Source organism: Ostrinia nubilalis, chromosome 6, assembly GCF_963855985.1.
Source record: "Ostrinia nubilalis chromosome 6, ilOstNubi1.1, whole genome shotgun sequence".
NCBI classification, from domain to species: Eukaryota; Metazoa; Arthropoda; class Insecta; order Lepidoptera; family Crambidae; genus Ostrinia; species Ostrinia nubilalis.
The window spans coordinates 17818075-17840418 of NC_087093.1; the positions used below are offsets into that span (position 1 = coordinate 17818075).

The 22344-nt window shown below is 36.2% G+C and overlaps 1 protein-coding gene across 1 annotated transcript; it reads left to right on the forward strand.

Annotated features, from left to right (window-relative positions):
- Positions 1 to 9448: 9448 nt before the first annotated feature.
- LOC135073012 (fork head domain transcription factor slp2-like) lies at positions 9449 to 10753 on the forward strand. Its single transcript, XM_063967009.1, has one exon. It carries the CDS (start codon positions 9511 to 9513, stop codon positions 10483 to 10485), a length of 975 nt encoding a protein of 324 aa, XP_063823079.1. The 5' UTR covers positions 9449 to 9510; the 3' UTR covers positions 10486 to 10753.
- The last annotated feature ends 11591 nt before the right edge of the window (positions 10754 to 22344 follow it).

Genomic DNA, 22344 nt, shown 5'->3' on the forward strand with positions numbered 1-22344 from the left:
TTTGCGTTACATTTCCTCAAGTAATTTTTTTATTGAGAGTTTGACCAGACTTTTGACTGGATTGAAAGCCTCCAAAATTATACGACTGCATAGATAGATACCAGATGAGAATTCAAGTTCATTTGCAGATGGCATGCACCTTGTATCGGACTTTAAAAGTGCCAGGAAGCAAAATATTGATCCTTCCTTTCTATTCAATCTGGAAGAGGGATAGCAAGATAAACAATAATGTTTATCGGTCCCAGTTCTGCCTAATGACGGCCGAAGTAATGGTATGCATAGCGTGCGGCGCGCGCGCCGATGTAGCGCGTTCGTTAACTTTACAGCTCAATATCTCGCGCGAGGTGTGAACTCGCGCAGCGAGCTATATTGCCGGGACAACTGTTGTAAAGGGGCCTTTAGGAACAAATACTTCATTAATTACTTAAAGGCTTCCGTACCTAAGGGTACCTGGGAGTAAGCAGATAGAGATTCTTACAATCTCTATCTGGTCACTTTTCTTCTCGGATCCATGAGATGAGATTATTTCTGTAGAGAAAAAATCTGAATAAAACAAACTTAACTTTACAGTTGAAAGATACGACGTTGTCCCAAAGGAACTAACTACAAAATGTAGCATTAAATAAATGATTTTTTTTTGTGTGATATCAATATCAATCAACACGCAGCGTAGTATATTCATCATATATGTACAATACTTTGCATTACCAGGTATCGTATACTTGTAATGTTTTAAACGTTTCTGTTACTAGGTAATCGTACCTACTTACATTAAAATAAAATTACACCCATTAAGTGTGCAAATGCCTTAACACTTACCATAACAAGCCGAGGCAATGTTTCTCAAACAGTGACATGTAATCTCATACACACTGCGCGCGCAAATTAAAATTGTAAAAGACTCGAGTAATCCGACTTCACACGTTTTATATCGCGTCACATGTATTTCTCTCGCTTATAAATTTTAACTTTGTTGCCGCAATTTAATTATGGAGGTTTTTATTGAAACTACTTTAAGGAAATTTGCTATTAAGTGGGTGCTATTTCTGTATGTTAACATGAAATGTAATGCCGTAAGTCAGCTGTTGTCACGAGCTATAATTATACAGCTGAATAGTGTTAGTCGTTGGAATTACATTAATAAAAATATCTTTTAATAAGCGTTGACGAGGCACACATTTATAAATATGTACATATTCTTATATAATATATTTTGTAGGGAGATGTTCGAGTTTAATTGAGAAAATAATTAAGTAACTGACAACAAAACTAGATAATATAATGTTAACTTATTACCTTATTTTGAATGACAATTACGAATTTAATGTTTTCGTCAATGTTCTTAGTTAATGATGATGAGTTCATCTAAATAATTGTGCAATTAAACCCTAAAAAACGTGCTAGTTTTTGTACAAGAATTCTTTGAAATGGTGCACTGTGCAGAGATTAGTAAAAAAAATTAAATTACCATTTAATGTGTCTCTTTTACTACTTGAATCATATTTTAAGTAGATGGATATATTTTCTGAATAATAAAGCAGTTATCCTCATTCAACTTCGTTACCAAAAAGATGAGTCTTGATTACTCCCAATTATTTTAGTTTCCGAAAGCAAAAGCAAAGTGATTGGCGCCTTGGTTTATTGAGAAGCAGCCGCAGTGTGGCAAGCAATCGCAGGCGCAGCGGGGCTCCTTGTTAGTTCGCGCTGCGCCCGCGAGCGGCGCTGCAGTAGCTATTAACTTGTTGCTGGGTGTAATTTAGGTTACATGCATTCTGATAGTCGTGTGATAGGCTTTATTTCCTTTCACAAATTCAGTATTTGTCAATTCTAAGTTTTGATTTCACCCAAATTATGTACGTGGACGAAACATGTCTCTATTTGTAGCTTAGTAAGTAATGTTAATTTTTCTTTTATCTATCAACCTGGAACATTGTGGCGAACCCACTTCTTACATAAGCGTTCCAATGAGGGTTTTCGCGAATGAAAGATCCGCTAGATGGCGGGACGTGGATGTGGGGTCTGACTGCTGCGTGATTGGTGGATTTTGACATATCTGTCAATGTCATGTCAAACATAACCAATCATGCAGCATTTGGACCTCGCGTCTACGTATTTCCATCTGGCGGATTTTTTATTCGCGAAAACCCACATTGCATGTAAATTAATTTTTCTAGCAACACTCTTGGTGTATATGGGCACTGGGCCTGAGTGTTGTAAGTACTCGTAGTAATAATTAATTACATTGTATCGAAATACACCTAAGAATTTCTTTGTTTCATCAACTTATTAACACTTCCCGCTTCCCAATCAACCACTTAAGCAGGAAGGAAGCTTCCTCATAAGTCCTCGCTCACTCGTCTCGTCTGTCAAACAATCACCTAATTGACTTTCTGGAAGCGTTACTAACTGCTTTGTCATGCTGGACTTCTTGAAACGAGACAGTCAATTTAATCTATATCAAGCAAAGTGCTAGTTTATACCAATGTACGAGTAGGACTATTCGAAAGACTACGTAAGATGTTAACCCTTATTACTGCTTTGGTGGTCGCTATACAAAACACGTAGAATTTGCATCTAATTTCTTACATTCTTTTAGCCTTAGCTCTGAATCTTGAAATTTCGTGACGTCATTTAACATATCACAGCTTACTTGCTGCGTATTATGTGACGTCACGTAGAGCAAAGACTGCTTATTTCACTAGAGTTATTTTTCATAGTGGCTCTCTACATTCTAAAACCATTCTCCTCTTACCAGCTTCATCATGGTTCCTTTTCGGATATATCCAGTAAATGTTTCGGATATGTCCAGCAGTTGATTCCATGGCATTCTCCTTGTGACAATAACAATTGGCTCTCTCATACAGACTATACTCTAATAGCGGCGCTGGTCGCGGCCTCATATCGCCGCCCACGCGCGACCCGCTTGTAATTCAATTTCATACGCACCATACATACATCTCGGCTACTTTAGGGAAGAGCCCATTCTTTAAGTTTGTCGATAAACCAATACCGACAAACAAACCTTACCCCTTGATGACAAAGTCCCTGCTATCAGGGTAAGTAACAGGTAACTGGTAGAGAATGCCTTATGGCATTAAGTTCGCCGTATGTTCCAATTTATTAAATATATAAATAAGTAGACCTTAGTAGACTTCATAGTCATATAGATCTTGGATAAAGATCATCATGATATGAGGATAAAGATGGCCTTTATTTGTTAGAGCGTTTTGTTATAAGACAGATCAATCATTTTTCTCCTACTGCTCTATGTGGAATAATTAGGTCATCCTTGACGATGCTTCTGTTCTGTTTCTTTCCAAAAAGAACCTTTAACGTTTCAACCGTTAATAAACCAACAATATTATTTTGCATAGCTTAAAAATAGCATCGATATCGATGATTTCAGCCATCACAAAAGGATGACGGTCTCAGAGTCGGCGGCACAATTATTTAACCTTACTTAAGGTGCGGGTCACAACACGCGCGATTGAGGTGGGGCCCACTCGTTGAACTCATCAGCCGGGGCAATTTAATAACGACGCGGGGTAAATTGAACTATGGGCCACATTCTGAGGTTTTACTGTCATTAAACTTAAAGTTTTACTATAGGTTTATTGTTACAGTTACTTTGAACCTCTGTGGTCCGTTAGTAAGAGGATGCGACTCGTGGGTTCTAGGTTTAAGTTACAGGTGGGACATATTTATTGTAAAACTAGCTTTTGCCCGCGGCTTCAACCGCGTGAAATTTAGTGTCACAGATCGGCATAAATTATAGCCTATATGTTAATCTGGGTTACAAACAATAATACTGTAAAGTTTCAACAAAATCCGTTCAGTAGTTTTTGCGTGAAAGAGTAACAAACATCCAGACATCCTGACATCCAAACTTTCGCATTTATAATATTAAGTAGGATTACATTGTTGAATTAATTTCTACATCAGTTATCAAATCAGACGTGAATCAATCTGATTTTAGTGTTTTGTCCTTAGTTGTTTAGCACTCTATATGATACAGGAAAAATACTTTATGGACTTATTTTAAGGATGAAAATTCGATCAATCAAAAAGGCGTATCTAGTAGAACCATCCGGAGGTCGCTGCTGTACTCTTATGAACATCATTATACCACAGAATAATAACGTGTCTTATAATATCGATTACATTTGCACGTTTTGATGGACGACCTTCTGATGTGCTCCATTGACTCAGTGGCCAAGTTAATAAAGCTCATAAAAGGTGTTATTATTGCCCCGTTGTTTGTGTACTAACGTGGTGTGCTACTAATATAAGTCATAACAACTCGCAGACAGCAAACATAAAAGTATGGCAACAAAGATATTCAAGTTAAATATTATTGTTCTTTCATCGTCAACTAACTCTACATTATGATGCATGTGTGTAATAAAGTTTGTATATTGAAGAAGGGCTTTAGAAAGACAGTAAAATTCAAAGTAAGGTAAAAATATACAACAACCTTATAATGTACGAGTAGGTGATAAGTTACATAGGACATTTTTTTTTTATCCACAACGAGGAAGCTCTTGGCCTGTTTTTAGTGAGCTACGTATTTGTTAATTCCCGTTGCCGTTTTTATTCCAGCTAACATACAGTGTGCAAGTCACTTTATTTTGTAGGTAAATTAAATGTAGAGCTCCAAAACATGTTTTTCAGTGAATAATTTCTATGTAAAGGTGCCGTTACCTTTAGTAGACGTTATTAATGAGACTATAAATATTTTCAATAGCAACTTCGTTTGCACAGCTTAGTAGGTACAGTCAACGTCATAAAACAGTATTTATATGAATACTAGATTTCCGCCCGCGGCTTCGCCTGCGTGGATTTTTTTCTGTCACAGGAAAACTTTATCGCGCGCGTCCCTGTTTTAAAAACCGGGATAAAAACTATCCTATGTCCTTTCCCGGGACTGAAACTATCTCTATGCCAAAGTTCATCAAAATTGTTTCAGTAGTTTAGGCGTGAAAGCAAGACAGACAGACATACAGACAGACAGACGTACGACAGAGTAAGAGTTCAGGATTTCAACTGAGAATATGGCCACTCTTGCCGTGGATGTCGTAAGAGGCGATTTAGGGTCAAACATTAGGCCTCCATCTGACTACAGCGGAGAGTTTGCCAAATCCATTTGCTTTTGGTTACTTAGAGACGACCCACGAGTTAAACTGACGACCTCATTAAGGTTGCAAAAAGGCGTTGGATGCAGGCCGCTACCAACCATGCAATTTGGTATTCATTGTGGAGGGCCCAAAAGATAAGGAGGCATGTAAAGTGCCCCATAAGGGCTACCTTTTCTTTTTTATTATTTACTATATTTTGACGTAAGTGCCACTTGTGGTCTAAACTGAATAATTATTTTTGATTTGATTTGATTGAAGTCTATGTTCATCAGTATGGCTTAAATATTAATGATAATGTAGATAGAGAGGGTCGTGCAGAAGCATTACAGACTAAATGACCTGAAAGAATGATTGTAATATTTGCCTTTAGTCTGAAACCTGCGATTACTGATTTTGTTAATCAAAATTAAGCACATATAGTTAAAATTTTACTTTTATTAATTAAATAGACCCGACTGTTGTACCCAAATACTTACGCAAAGCGAAGTATAATATTTTGTCACGATTGTTTGTGCAATTGCTTTGTAGAGTGGTTATAATTTCAACAATCACATTTTTTTACTTCTTACGTTAGGTATTTTCACGTTACACGTGTCGCGATTCGATGTTTTGTAACAGTATACAATTAGGAAATGATTAAAATTACCTAAATTTAAATGAGGCATTTTGGACTCCGTGTGTAATTTTTTTACTAATTAATTAGAAAATTATGTAAGTTTAAACATTGATGATGTCAATTATACTCATCAACTTGTGATAATTTTGCAAATGTGACGTTCTGTTACAAAATTATGTATTGTCTATTTTGCACGTACCCACTGTAACTTAGAGGCACTTTTGTGCCTTAAGTTCTAACATTCGGGAAGCAATAGCTCTACATAATCGAAACCTACCCCCTTATTAGATAAAAAGTTACACCTAGGATGAACCTTGGATTAAAATGACATTTCCATACTAAATGACAATTTAAGTCAGAGTTCGACTAAGGTGTAACTTTTATTAATAAGGTGGCTAGAGTTTTAATTGTCTAACTAAAGGAAAGTGATCAGAGATAATACCTACCTGGGTCTTCCTTCACATGTAGCTAGGTATTTTGTTGTATTTCCTTAATTTTCACATAGAGCCCACTATCTACCTTTGTGTAATATTGTTTTTGTTTTCCCCTTATCGCAATAAAACTCCGCTCAAATCTCGTCTTTAACTTCCAAGGCAGTGAGTAAGCTATGAACGGCGCCTGCGCACAGGGCCCGCTAATCCTCGGCCTGTAGCGCTCGCGCTTGGCCGGCCGCCTGTCGCGCCGTATCAAGGTTCGATGCCCGGCCGAGGCAGAACCCGACAATATCGATAAAATTGACGAGTAGTGATTTTATCCACTGGGACTTTCTGTGTAACTTTGAAGCTCTCTCTCTCTAATATTATTTGCATTAACTCTTCAAGTACCGTGCTTCGAAATAATAGAAATCAATTGTTACCGTGGTGACCGTGGTCTAATAAAAGGAAAAAGGACAAAGACCACAAAAAGTTACCTTCTGAGACCATATAGTTTCACGAACACGAAATTTATTTAGATTACGAGTACTTACCTGCTTATTATTATGTAAGTATTAGTAATATTAGATTAAGTGTTGGCTAAACCGCAATAGTAAAATACCATTGGTAATTACCATTTTATATCCTCATTACTGAGTTTACTAATAACTACTCTACGCTTAGTAACTACGGTTCGCGGAGTATTTATAAAGTTACTCAATTTTAAAGTATCTTTTAATAAAGTATTAGCTAATTGTTTTCAAAGTTAAAAGTAGTTGTGACTAATAAAGAGTTTGACTGCGACGTCTGTTATCAAATATTGACTTGTTGAATAAAACATTACATTACTAACATTATTTGTTAAAAATGGATGCCTACCTACTTATTTGGTTAATATTATCACAAGTGTCTACCTTTATAAATACTATTTGATATAACTTGTTATAAAGCCCACGGTGTCCGTGTCGGAGTCCCATACGAGGTTCGATAGCCAGTTCGAACCCCGGCATCAGCTGGACTATTATGGTAATAAGAAATTATAGAATTGGTTTTAATGAAAATCTTTGTGATTTTTAATGAGAAAGACAGAAACATATAATTTTAACATTGGCGTATCTAGGATACTTTTCCAGGGGGCCCGGCCGCTGACATGCCGTGGGCCCGTACCTCCCTGGCCCCCCTGTTATACTGACGGCTATTGCTATGCTCAGTCGCATACTGACGGCTTCTTTGCTGTCCTACGCAAGAAGACTGCCTCGTTGCTCAGTAGGATACGGGCGAGCCCCAACAGTATCCTGAAGACCGTGGCGAAGAGTTACGACTCTCCCATTATCCGACATTTCCTTCGGCTACATCTTACCGAACGGGTTGGATAATTGGTGGTATAACAAATTGCAATAATAATAAATAACGTTACTAACATACTTGTATAAGACACCCATTTACTAACCATGAGGATCATTGTTCTTTAAATAAATAAATTGAATTGAATTATACATATAGAAAGCACTATTATCTGTGACAGGCTACTATGCCACTTTGGAGCAGGATAAAACGTATTTTATCCTGGTAACATAAAACAAAATTCCCGAGAGAAGTGCGATGAATTAGGATTTTAGTACTTTATGAGAGGAAAATACAGCCTGTAGTAGGTAACAAGTTTAAATTATCTATCAAAGTTCTAGTTTATTTGTAAAATTTTCCGCGTCACGACAAAATTTTCAACCAAATATTCCAGTCCTAATCAACAGTGTTTATTGTTAAAAATTGAAGATACGATACTAAATCATTATGGATAACGGGATTATTCACTATCTCTTTGTTTACTGTAAATGACAAAACATAGATAACATTATATTATTTAGTCACTGTCAAAATAGACTATGAAATCTATAAACATTAATTACGTCGTACCTAAATATTTTTGCGTTCCTTAATCTTCATTCACGTTTGTCACGTTCTGTCCTTGAAATAAATCCTACTTCCTACTAATATTATAAATGCGAAAGTTTGTGTGGATTTTCGTTACTCTTTCACGCAAAAACTACTGAACAGAATTTGATGAAACTTTACAGTGTTATTGTTTATAACCCATATTAACATATAGGCTTTAATTTATGCCGATCTGAGACACTACGTTTCACGCGGGTGAAGCCGTGGGCAAAAGCTAGTACATAAGAAATAAATAATATATCCCGCACGTAACATTGTGTAGAGGCACTAGTTTATGACATTTATGTACAATTTAATGCTGTTGAAACATTGTTAAATAAATAAAATATAAATAAATAAATAAATAAAATAAATCATCATCATCATCATTGTGATTAAAAGAAGGGTGACCATCATGCTCAAAGAAATTAGGAATTATTTTTTTATCTAGTCTATTCACAAAATGCGATCATTAATCAAAATCTTGTAAATCATAACACATTTCGTTTGTATATTAGAACCTAAAATACGATGGTAAAAAAAAAAACTAAAAGAACTGTAAGCTATTGAAAAAATAAACACTATTCACTTCCTCTGAAATCGTCACCATCTGTTTAAACAAGTTTTGTAAAAGTTTCTGCAGCAAGTTGTTACTCATAAGGAGGCATTCTTATCAATGTAACCTTCATTACAAATAAGACACAGTTACGCAAAATATTCAAATTCAAATTCATTTATTTGCACATATTTTGGGAAACGATGTAGCGTTTGCCGATTTTTTGCACTAATGTTCACTTGTCGAACAACTCCATATCAATGCTATAATTTAGGAATGAAAGGGAACAAGTTTTGGTTCCATTAAGTATTTTAATTAGTTATACACATTAGCGTACATCACAAATCCAACGATATCAGTTAATTTCAATGCTAATTTCTAAAATCCATAACTTTTGCATCTGGCTGCAAGCACGGCATAATCACCTAATTCCAAAAAACAAAAAGTACACAAGAACATACCAACATAGCGCATTCGGCACGCTTTTTATCGCTTTATAATAACCATTAATCAAATTACAAACCACAATCGTTTAATTGTTGCCATAGATATGCCCAATAAAAGGACGTAGAGATTAAATAGAGTCGTGTCGGCGTGCGCGCAGAGCTCAAATAAAACTACGAGGAGCGCGGGGAAGCTCGTGGGGGGTGGCGGGGAGCTTGGGGTCGCGGGCGGGCGCTATGTACGAAAGCTCGCGCCGCCATTGGCCGCGCCGCGCCGCGAAAGCTGCAGGGGCGGCGCCGGCCGGCCCGACTATAAGAGCATGCGCCGCCTCGCGCCCGCCAGTCCGCTCTCCGCAGTGACAGCGCACGCGCGTCTCGCGACCTCTCAGTTACAAGTGCACACACAAAAGTGAACATGGTGAAGTTTGAAGGAGATTTCAGTATAAATTCGATACTGATGAACCACGCGGCCAACAAACCTCCGCCCTCGCCGGCGCCCTCCTCCACGGAGGCCTCGCACTCCGAGCCCGACCTCAGCGACTCGGAGCTCGACGTCACGGGCACCGAGCCCGTCGACTGCTCCAAGCCCAAGGAGGACGACGACAAAAAGGACAAGAAACACGAAAAGCCGGCCTACAGCTACAACGCGCTCATCATGATGGCGATCCGCAACAGCCCCGAGAAGCGGCTCACGCTTAACGGCATCTACGAGTACATCATGACCAACTTCCCGTACTACAGGGAGAACAGGCAGGGCTGGCAGAACTCCATCCGCCACAATCTCAGTTTGAACAAGTGCTTCGTGAAAGTTCCGCGCCACTACGACGACCCCGGCAAGGGCAACTACTGGATGCTGGACGCCTCGGCCGAAGATGTGTTCATCGGCGGTACTACCGGCAAGCTGCGGCGGCGTTCCGCTCTGAACGGCCGGTCCCGGCTCGCGTGCTTCAAGCGGCCGCTGTTCCCGGGAGCTCCTCTTCCCGGCGCGTATCCGCCGACCACCTACTCGCAACTGGTCGGGCTCTACTCGCAGCTGCTCTACCAGAGATACGCTCCGATGCAAATGAAGACTCCTCCCGTGGCCCCGAGTGCGATGCACCCAGCGTTCCGCGGCGGCGAATCGATGCCGTACGGTTTGCCTTACTCGCCGGCGTTGTACGGCGCCGAACGAATGCCGTCGGGGCCGTTCCTCAACCAGCCGCTTCTGCAGAGCTCGCTGCAGGCGCCGGCGGTGCTGGCGCAGACGTCGCCGCTGCTGGCGCCGTCGCCGCCCATGCTGGCGCACTCGCCGCCCACGTCGGGCGCGTCCAGCCCCGAGCTGCCGTCGCCCTCGCACCACCCGCTCACGCCGCACATCTACAAGCCGGTGCCCGTGCTCTCCCGGCAGTGACTCTGACGCGCAGTGCCGCCGATATCTGTGATAGTACCAATTAGTGCAAGGACCAGTGGCCCGAGGTCGGTAATCTCAAGTGTAAAGCACGTACTGCAATATTAGCACCTTGTTGTACCTCACCTAGCATTCCGCTATTGTACAATGTATTCTATATGTAAATAATAATTATTCCAAAGTTTATAGGTATTTATTGAACTAGCTATTAGATAGGATTAAGATAAGAGAGTTATGATGAAATAAAACAAATTATTGTTTCCCTTTAAAACCTCTTTTATTTATTTTTAAGCACTCAACTCACTCGGAAGAAAGGTAATCAGTGTTATAATCGGCTTAAATACTAATATTTTAAATACAAATGACAAAAGAACGAGCAATATCCGTAAACTATCACCGTTACAAAAATAAAGGAAGGATTACTTTACAAAAAACAAAAACATTGTCTTCCTTATCAGCAGATTAAATGATTTTATCAACAAATATTTGTCGACTATGAATCAGTCGTTTTAACAAAACATGAACAGGCAAATGATGAGGGACTTGAAGAATATTTACGATGGTGATAAAAGTACAAACGAATTGAAGAGATAAAACATTTATACTTATTATTATCTTTGTAGCAATCAATCAAGCAATTTGATGAGGAAAACAGTCATCACTTTTGTCAATGGACAGAAACAAAATAATAGTTTCCACCATATTGTCAATAAGATGATACAAATATTTATAATAATAATTTGGGTAACACTTATTCTTGTGTATCTTAAATTATCAAAAACTTATTCCGATTCGTCAAAAATGATATAATTGAATCGCAAATATTTAGGCCTAAACACGTTCCTAAAGTTCTGACCCGGAAACGTTTTTATATTCCTACCCAATATAAAGTTGTGCTTGTAGAAAACTTCTAACACTAGGTAGGGTAAACCAGAGAGTGATTGCCCACTGGTAGTGATTGCCCGCTTTAAGAATAATATTGTCAGGTGCTGACTTTGAATCACTCTAGTTAGATTTGAATTTACTGAGTAGAGGGCTCCGAGATCAATGTACAAGTAGATTTAAAATTTACAATAGGAAACACTAAAAAAATACAGTTATGGCGGATTTTGTCAAGACGGGTGAAAATGTTACTCAAACAGGTAAAGACTTTAACAATTTTACTAAGGAATTACTTTCTTAGAGGTTAAATTTTTTTTGCAAGTTATTTAATATTCAACTAATGGTGTATAGTCATGATGAAATTATAAGTGTTTTCTCCATTATCAATGAAAATAACTGATAAAATTTGATTTCTAACGGTCATTATAACGGTGGGTAATCACTGCACGTAAATCTGTATATTTTTAGTTATTGCCCACCATCATTTCAGTTATTGCCATATGTTAATGTATAGTTATTGCCCAGGGCAATTATTATTAGAGTGTTGCCACCATGCAGTAGCAGTGTTTAAGTTGCTCATTGCTAGACTTGTTTTGTAATTTACAGGCATAAATATTGAAACGGCTTTTAATGTTTAATTTTCAGTATGCCAAAGACTCCAAAAGTTCAATATAGCATAGAAAATTTGCAAAAAGCGATCGAAGCTGTACAAGATATATCCAACAATTTATCTGCAAGATAAATTGCTGAAAAATATGGTTTGGCTTGAAAAAATTGATAAAAATTCAAACGCAAATACAAAAAATTACAATCCTATGTTAAATCTACTAGTTAATTGTAAGGAATTAGATACAACTTTAGGGAAGAATAACCAACAGCTAATTGAACATTCTGAGCAACCACTTGAACTGATATCAAAGAAGATAAAAAAATAAATACATATAAAATTCAATTTTTTGCGTCATCTTTGTTTTGAAGTAGATGATTCTGTCTCTACCGATTCTGACTTGTCAACATCAGCTCAAGAAATATTTGATAATTATGTTAATAAGGCCAAACGCAATTTATTTTGAAATTTTGAAGACTGTATTACTAGTATTTAAGTTTAATGTTTTGTTTTGTTTTGTTTTGTTTATTTAAAGCCTATTTTGTCATTTTAAAATTGATTATTTTGTTTTAAGATACTGGGCAATTACTGTGCTTTGATGTGGGCAATTAGTGTAAGTAATGGGCAATGACTGTACTTTTTGGAGGATTTTAAATTTATTTCAATATTTTCTAAGTTACGTAAGTTTTAACTAAAAATTGTTAATATTCTGTTTAACAGTTTATTGAGGTATAAGAAAAAAGTCATAAATGGTCGATAAATTAAAATACTTTCTTTAATTTTTCATCTCAATGTGTTTGCAATCTTAAGTGGGCAATAGCTGTACGGTTTACCCTACTAACATTTAACCAAAATTGAATAATACTTACCTACACAAAAAATATTGCCAAAACTGTCTGCATTGTTTAAAAATACATATTTGGAATATGATAACAATGGACACAAACACACACGTAATCTGTCCCAGTCATTATAAAACATCCAACAATATTTACGATTAAAGATTAAATGTGCTGCAATTAATTACTAATAAGTAAACACTAAAGGTAACCTCTACCTAGAATTTTATTGAATTTAGCGTAGAAGTTCTGACGTTTATTTCAACTCTAAAGAAGGTTGTTTTTCTTTTACAAAATGATGATGATGATGATTATGATCATAGTCAAAATTTATTAAAAAACGACTAAACTATTTGGATTATCTTATCAGACAATGTTTAACACTTATCTTCTCTAGAGCACAATTTCCAAAATAATATTTATTTCAAACATTTTGTCTTTTGAACAATGAGACTCTGTGAGTCGTGAACATATTATAGATATTTTAACCCAATCAAATGTGCCTTCCAATGGTCATTGATCTCTCAGCTTTTTTTACTTTAGGCAAGTTTTGGCTTTGACCAATTCATTTTATTTATTGGTGCTTTTTCCATTATCATCTTTGTCAGGCTAAATGAGGAACGTTGTACAAATGACTTTAGCAGAAACACCTTAGTTATAATGTGAATGTCGTACCAGATGGAAATAACAATCGCGTATATTGCACGGTGGTTGTACGAGTAAATTGACAATGAACAGAAAAGTTTATTACAAATCAAAATACTAAACACGTGAAACGAATACTTTTATTCAAATCAACATTTTGTTTCCTTTATTTTCGAATGAGGGAAATACAAACGAACTACTGTACAATGTTTCCATCAAGCTTTAGAATACCAACGACAGACAAACACGTTGATTGCGACTGACACTTCCGAAGAAGGTTTTTGTCCACACAATTATTATAATTTGTTTACAACTCTTTTGCCTATCGCATGTAGTTTGTGCACGAAGACTGGTCTTACTACGGGTTTGTGATATTGATTACATAAATTGTTAAAGGAAGCAGTTTGATGGACGTCCTATTTGGTTTTGATTTCACATCTATTCACGAATAAAAAGCTTAGTATTCACCTTTAGAAATTTCTGGAACTGTTACAATGGTTTATTTAACTTTCGTGCTTTTGTTGGGCTTGTGAACGAAATAATAGGATAGAAAATTGGAAACATGATTTCTAAGAGATACTATGAGTATTGAAGAGTTGGGTAATATTTTTTTTGCTTATAAGATTTATATTATAATTATTTTTGCTTGCTGATGGAATTTAAGTGTTTGGTAACGATACTTCTAGCTGTGCTTCTATCAACAATAATGAAGGCTAAGTAGTATTGATAGATATTATTTTTTGTACACCATACAAGTTACATTATGCAAATGAATTACTTTTTCTGTAAGAAAATTTTTTCGGTTTTATCTTTTACAGTTTATTTTCCTTCAGCATGCAGAATGAGATGCTTTTCAGAATCACAAATAAAATAGTTTTATGTAAGTTCTTATTAAAAATCTTTTAATTTAAAATAATAATCTCTACATTTACAAAGTCTGATACTGCCGTGATTGTAGCTCTTCGAGAATAGGTACTATTAGTAGATAGTAGGTGGGTCGTATCCTTACCTGTCATACAGTAAAAACATCATAATGATACAAATTAACTCACTTAAACTAACAATCGCGTCACAGTCCGGATTTGGAAACAATATGCCTCTGTGAATCACCAAATTTGAATAAAACATCCAAATATTGTTTGCGAGGCCCAAGCTAGTGGCGTCCCGCGGCGTTGCGCGCGCGCACAATGGCGCACAACGGGTTGCGACTGCGCTACTCCACGGCACAAAAACGCTCTACAATGGAAATTTGCAACGTGCTAAAACTCATCCTTAGACCATCTATCACGCGGGTCTATTGCCGTAAATGATAGGAGGTAGCGATTTTTGTATAATGTGAAATTCAATCGTGTTTGAAAATTCGTGCGTTGCTATTTTATAATTGGGATTTCGACTTCACGAGGTTATTTTTTGTTCTTTATTTTATTATGCTCAATATCTTGATGTTTACTCTAATTTTGATTCCATAATACTTATACCATTCGTAAAAGAATATTAGGGAATTAGTAGCGTGTTTAACATGGTCAGAGTACCTTCTTATTACTTACTACTGCCCCTTCAAGCCCCGCGAATCGAGACACAATAGAAATAAATTATTATGTGGTCTTACGGTACCTTGGGCTTGGCTACTATAGCTTTAAATCATTAGTCAAATAATATGTACGATTTACAACATACATACATACCTACATGAATGCCTTCAATGCGTGCGTTTTAGCTATCTAGTAGATGATTTTTAGGTCTATTCCACTTTGATCGCTTGGATTTTGGTGTCCTTTGATCACCTGGCGACACTTTGGTGTCCTTTGATTACCCATGGATAAGAAGTGTACCTTGATCACTTAGGTGATCTTATCCATGGGTGATCAAATGATCAAATCCAGGTGATCAAAGTGGAATAGAACGATTTTTAACCGTCGTCTGCCAACCTCCGTAGCTCCTCACTTGCCCCACCCCCCAGTAACTGTTCCACGCCGTTATTTGAATACAATCACGCAAACAAGCGGACAATCACGCTGGCTGTCAGTAGGTAGCCATCGTTAATCATCCATCACGAAGACGTCTTCCGTGTAAGGAGCCAGAGTTTTGTCAGCGGACCGTTTTCGATCAAAAATATTGACTTGTGGTTAACCTTACTTCTGTTAAAAAAAGCATATAGTGTCAATGAATACCAGTGGTAAAATATTAAAGCTGAATTTCATCACCTTTACTTTGACCGTAACTTTAACTTGTGTTTAATATGGAGTTCGACAGACTTTACGTTATTTATAATCAAAGTAAGATGGTAAGGGTAGGGTAAGACTCTCGACTCTTTTTAATGCCATACTATAGGTATGCATACTCGGTCTTGTGTCTATCCAGATTTTAAGGTACATTAGGTCCTACTTCGTAAAAAAAACCATTTGATAATTACATACTATTGTATACCTAAAATTGTCATAATTATTAATGAAGGTGTTAATCTACTTTTAAAGTTTTCCTCAATGCACTAAATGTAGTTAACAATTGCACAGTTTATCAAACAAATTAGTCATTTTAACAGAAATTGCATACCTAATTAATTAGCGTTAGGTCCCTCATAATCCACGGTTAGTGACTCACCGTAGCGGCAGTCATTTTTGGCTATTAATTAATTTAAATTGTTGTAACGTGGGATTTTGTTTGGAATTTTAGTATGTAATGTAATATAGTGGAATGTAATTACGAATTGGGTAGCTAGTGATAAGACACAAGTTTGACGAGTGGTATGACAATGTAAGGTATCGTAATAAAGGGTAGTTGTTACCCTTTCTGCCTATGACTTATCCCAATTAGGTGTTAGGTAGACCGCCTTCATAAAAAATACTTAACAAAATTAATATTAAAAAAGAATTACTTTCTTTTCATCATTTTGTGTTGTAGTGGGGTGTTTATTTATACTTACATTGTTACCCGTGGAAATCCCGTGGAAAAGCTAAATAGTTATCCTTCTAAAATTTAAGTAGGTAATATTACCCTTGTAAAATTTAAGTATAAATTAATATGTTATTAATCAGTATGCGATAACTGACGTATTGATTAGTCTCAATGGAAAACTTTTGCTTTATATTAATTTGTGATTTGTAAATGATCTTAATATATTGATTAAATTAGTAACTGATTGATTAACATTTACAGATTTTATTGATTACTCTAAAAACCTAAAAAAATGTACCTGCCCAATACAGAAAACCAATCTTTGTAATGAAATCAGATGAAACATGATTTCATTACGAATATTGGTTTTCACTTTCTATTTAAAATAGTTTTAGTGTGTAAACTATCTTGAGAGGAATATCATAATTCGGTGTACGGTGATGTTTCATGATTTTATGGATTTATACCATATGGAGATAAATTAGTTTAATTACACTAGTTATCATAATAATATGATTGCAACTTAAATGATTCATCAGGTGCTATCCGAGAATAAAGCTCCTACCAATGCCGATCTTAGCTCCAGATAAAATCTTGAAAAAACCCATCATTCAAAGTATGCACTTCCCGTTTTTTTTTTTGTGAAAAGGTGTAAATGACTTGGAAGCAAATGTAGCAATCAGTTATCCATTTATTATATCGTCGCGAGCTCTTGTGACAGCCCTAGCGAATGTTGTGGCCGCGGCAGACCGATCGGCCTCTAGGGAAGACCCTGGGTGTCCACTCAGCGGTCACCCTATTAGGGACCTACTGAACTTGTATTCAATGTCATTATAAAAGAAAGAGGTTTTTAAACCAAACAATACAGATAAAAAAAACAAGATTCGCAGTTAAAAATATAAATGCAAGTTCTCTTATAATAAAGAGAATGTAATTTTTGCACCGCCTTATGCTGGGTTGCACCATCTTACTTTAACTTTGGCAAACGTCAAAAATCTGTCAAACTCCATACAAAAAGCACCGGTTATCGTGATATTTAACTTACAGCCAAAGTGAGATGGTGCAACTCAGCCTTAGTTTCTCTGCTCGACCTGTGGTACTACCCGGCATTAAGTCCGCCACTGTGTTATGTGCAAAAGTGTAAATAAATAAGTTGTACCTAGATAAAAATAGCCTAAACTGGGTCATGAAACTACTTACTTCTCGCCCTCCTTTCATGGAAGGTGAATGCAAAAATAAAATACCCGTTCACTTGTGTTCATTTTGTTAATTTTATTTTGGTGTGAGTACCTATTAATATCTCTCGTATTCCCCTTTATGGCGTGTCTGCGTCAATCTTGCATTCTATTACGAATATAATTTTGCATATTTAATTTTAGTACTTAGCATCCCAGATCAAGTTATTTTAATACCATAGTTATTAGCATCATACATCGTTGAACATTCCCATTGATTTTCAGTAAGAACTGTGTTTTACTTACACTACGGCGTGCTTTATCAAAATTGGCATAAAAATTTGAGATTTCTTGAGGAGCACATGAAGAATGTCTTCTTCGACCACCTCAGGTGGCTCTATGAAAATGTTGGTAATCGTTAAAGAAAACGATTACCAATTCAAGGAAAAGTTACTTTGTTTAATAAATATTAAAAGAATGTGATTTGATTTAAACATTAATAAATTGATAACTGTCATTAAATCCAGGCAATTACCTTTATCATTCGGTCAGGTGATCCAAAGTTTGCAAATGTTTGGCTCGACAATCAATTGTAATTACTGTTAATTAGTACTGGCTTAACATAATATTGTAAGTGGTTATTCCGTAACAGCGGCGCCACCCAGACGGCGGTAACGACCAACTTCATTACATTTCTCACAAGTAGTTCAAAATAAATCTTTTTTAATTCAATATTTGGATAACGAGTTATGCTTAAATAGGTTCTGTTTAAAAATATTTTCTTTCAAAATAACTGGATTACAGTTAATTGATCGCAAATCGATTCGGCGAAAAGCCTTTTAAGTTAATTGTGTAACTAGCCAACATTTTTAAGTACCGGTTTAAATACATATTATGATTGCATTTTATTACGGTATTGTTACCTAATACAGTACTTTGATTTGCCGAAATAGCAATGTGCTTTATACGATTGGAATTATTCGCAATAATGTTATTTGGCAAATAATTAAATCTCTAACATAATAGGTAGTTAGATCAATGGTCTACATTTTTCGGTTTGTCTTCAAGAAAAAAAGTAAAGTAGTGCTTGCAGATAAAATATTTTTTTAATTTGTTTATTTACTTCTTATAATATACATGAGAAATCCAATTTCGTGATCCCTTCAGTCAGCAACTAAATGTAGCGAAGCGACTTCAAACCTGTCACGTATTTTCTTACTTTTCACTTAAATATTGTGCTGTGTACTAATATTGTAATACTGTACTTTCAATATTATTTTAATGTTTGTCTTAATGCCAAGATATCGTTAAATAGATTTATCTAGTCACTAAGAGATTCTTTGTTTACCATCATTTATTTATTTATTGTGATTGCATGCAATACGTACACGTACTTTCCCATTAGTCGATATTTAATAACGTGAATATTATACCTACTGGTACAGTAAATTAGGTCGTACTTACAAAGGTACCTTACCTACCTATGGCCATTTCATATATGTATGTAATTCATCTCCAACCCGCCTGTCAAGCGTGGGGATTATGGCGGAACCCTCCACTATGGTGGTGGAGGCTCATAGTCCAGCTGTGGACTGTAAAGGGCTGTTGATGATGATGATGATGATGATGTAATTCGAATTACGTGACCAAAAACAAAACCAATTGAGATAAAAATATACGACGGTAAAACCAATAACTTATCAGTTTCATACTGATTGCTTTTATAACACATTTTATATCACTAGAAACAATATTGAATTAATTTATTACCTAGAAAAATAAAAATACGTAAACGATCAATTGTTTTTATGTTACTCGAGTAATAATAGAACATATTACGTATACAAGGGCATAGAGGTGTTTTATGACATCAAAGGTTTATTTGAGTAGGCATTGCACAAATGCACACGCAGGTGACACGCAAAAACTTGACAAACCATTTGTTTAGTCAATACAAAAACATTTTGAAAATATTTCGCGTAAATATTTAAATACGTGACGTAAGTTGGTTTTTACCTTTTATTTTTTGTGTTCGTATAAAATTCAGTTATACTTTCAAAAACTTCACCCCTCCAATTTTCCACGGGAAGAACCTGGATGCGGGCAGCGCAGGACCGTCCATTGTGGAGGATTGTCCTTTGGCTGAAACAATGGAACCCCTCCAATTTAGATATAAGCTTATGTAAGGAGTGGATTCACCACAATTTATAGTCTGTTTGACGTGGATCCAACTACCGACCCTCGAACCCGCAGTCTGACACCGACATCAATGCTTCTTCTCAGCACTGGCCCATTTATTGTCCCGAAGCAGTGGTAGGGCTAATACTGGGACGTGTAAAATTGCTTTTTAAAGACTACTTGCAACAATAAAATGAGATTTTTGAGTTAGGCTATTATCGCTTCGACACAGTAACCTGACCTACGATAATGTTTTCAGAGTATTGTATCTAGTATGTTATGCATTTCTGTGGTATTATGTACTACTCGTATATTTAAAATATTCAGAACCAACATCGTGTTTCCTCCATGTAAGGACCTAATTCATTCATATGCCATCGAATATTTAAATAGTTATGAAATGTAATATTTGTAAAGATTAGATATCTACTAATATTTTTTTAGTGTACAAATTACTATTACCTACATTTCATCCGTCACCGGTTGGGTTTTTATTAACGGTCAAGCTGTAAATCCTGACTACACAGGAGTTGCAGCGGTGGAACGAGAGGTGGGATTGTCTCTTAATTAAACCCTTTAAATAAGCTTATATTACATGTATGCTTGTAAATCTGGTTAAGAGCCATTTCACAAAAATATTCCGCGCGAATTTAGGTAAAAGCTGTCAACGCAACGTCAAAAGAGTAAAAAGAACGCTGAAATGGACAAAAAAATCTTGAGCCGTGACCGTATTAAGACTCGATTTAAGTTATTAATTTTAAGGTAGAATGAGGTATTCAAACTAGATTAATTAATTTAAATTTTTAATAGAGTTTATTAAGTCTTTTATATTTCGATTCATAATGAAACACGAATAGGTATAATATGTAAAATATATATTAAGTACAAAATAAAGACAGTCACATAGTGAAAAATAAATCTGCCCCCTTACAGCTCCATCATCGGACCCTGGATACGAATAAGGAAACACGAATAGGTATAATATGTAAAATATATTAAGTACAAAATAAAGACAGTCACATAGTGAAAAAAAAAATCTGCCCCCTTACAGCTCCATCATCGGACCCTGGATACGAAATATTCGTCAAGGCGAATCACACAAGCCCAAACTCCATATGGTTCTATTGTTTTGTTACGGAGGTGGCCATTGCATCTCCTCCAGATCCATTATCAGACAGAGCTAAGAAATAAATAAATAAATATTATTATAAGTAAACAAATAACTAAAATAATTCATCTTACTATCTTACTTTTTACTAGTCTTACTAATATTATAAATACGAAAGTTTGTGTGGATGTCTGGATGTTTGTTACACTTTCACGCAAAAACTACTGAACAGATTTTGATGAAACTTTACAGTACAGTACAGCAGTACTAGGCAGTCTGTGTTCAACTATCACTCGGGTCGGACGTTCCTATCGCAAGACCTTTGGTTCACTCAGTTCCGATACGACTCTAGTGCTGTGTGTAATTATTTTCGTTAATACACTGAGTTTATTAATTTCTACGAGTGGATTTCATTTTGCCTGAGACCTACGCCATGAACCAGAAGACCCTGTCGCCAGCGACAACGACGCTCATCCATCCCTGGCGTCGACCAGAATAACAATGTATAGGCTATAATATATGACGATCTGTGACAAACTAAATTTCAAGCGGGTGAAGCCGCGGGCAATACTACATATTTCATACTAGCTTTTTGCCCGCGACTTCTTCTGCGATGAAGTGGAAAATGGTTCTAATAGAATTAAAATATTCTAAGAAAATTAATTTTGTTAAATGATTATATTTTTTGATATAAAATCTACACATCATTATGTTTAAATATTTGAATACTTACAAAATTATGAGATCTTTCTAAAACAAAATTAAAACACTACACCTGCCGCAGATTTCTTTGTAAACAATGTTTTTTTGTTTTTCCTTCAGGTGCTAAAATCACCAGGCTATTGTGTGCGCATACTCTGGAGTATTCCACATACAACTGGTCGTCGGAGAAGCATAGATTTCCATTAAGTCTACTCCCGCTACCATATGGAACTCCGCTAAAACTCGTGAGGGCGCCAACACTTGCTTTTGTATCGAAAATTAGTATGAGCAGCTGCGCACGCGGTTGCCCGTTGCAGGCTCTATGCAACCACACTATTTTAAACCGTGGTCCCTAAGCATGAGATGGGAAACTGCACTCTCTTGAATTCTCTTGAATTTGATGGTGTTAGGGGAATCCTAGGAATGAATACAGACTTTCCAATGGAATCTCCTCATCAATATTGCGAAATTGCGAGTTGCAATGCAATGTTACGTTTTCACTTGTTATTTTATTGTAATCTGACCTTGATTTTTCAAACACGTGTCAAAATAAAAAAAAAATTTAAATCAAAAGTACTAAGGAATATTTCATTGATATCAACTTAGAAACAAGCACAGATCACAGAAACTAAAGGGAAATGTGACAAGGGACAAATTGGAACATATTGCTTGTGAAAGCAATGATGACAGTAGCGACGTCATTATGTAAACAGTTTATATTGCTTGCATAGTACTAAAGATTATTCGAACGTTGAATACTGATACCGCAATGGATAATGAGCACATAATTTGATTTCTTTGTGTGTGTGAATTTCTAATACGACACTGAGT

Bases quoted from the DNA above. Each gene is read 5' to 3' on its own strand.
- LOC135073012 (XM_063967009.1), top strand. From the start codon at position 9,511: ATGGTGAAGTTTGAAGGAGATTTCAGTATAAATTCGATACTGATGAAC.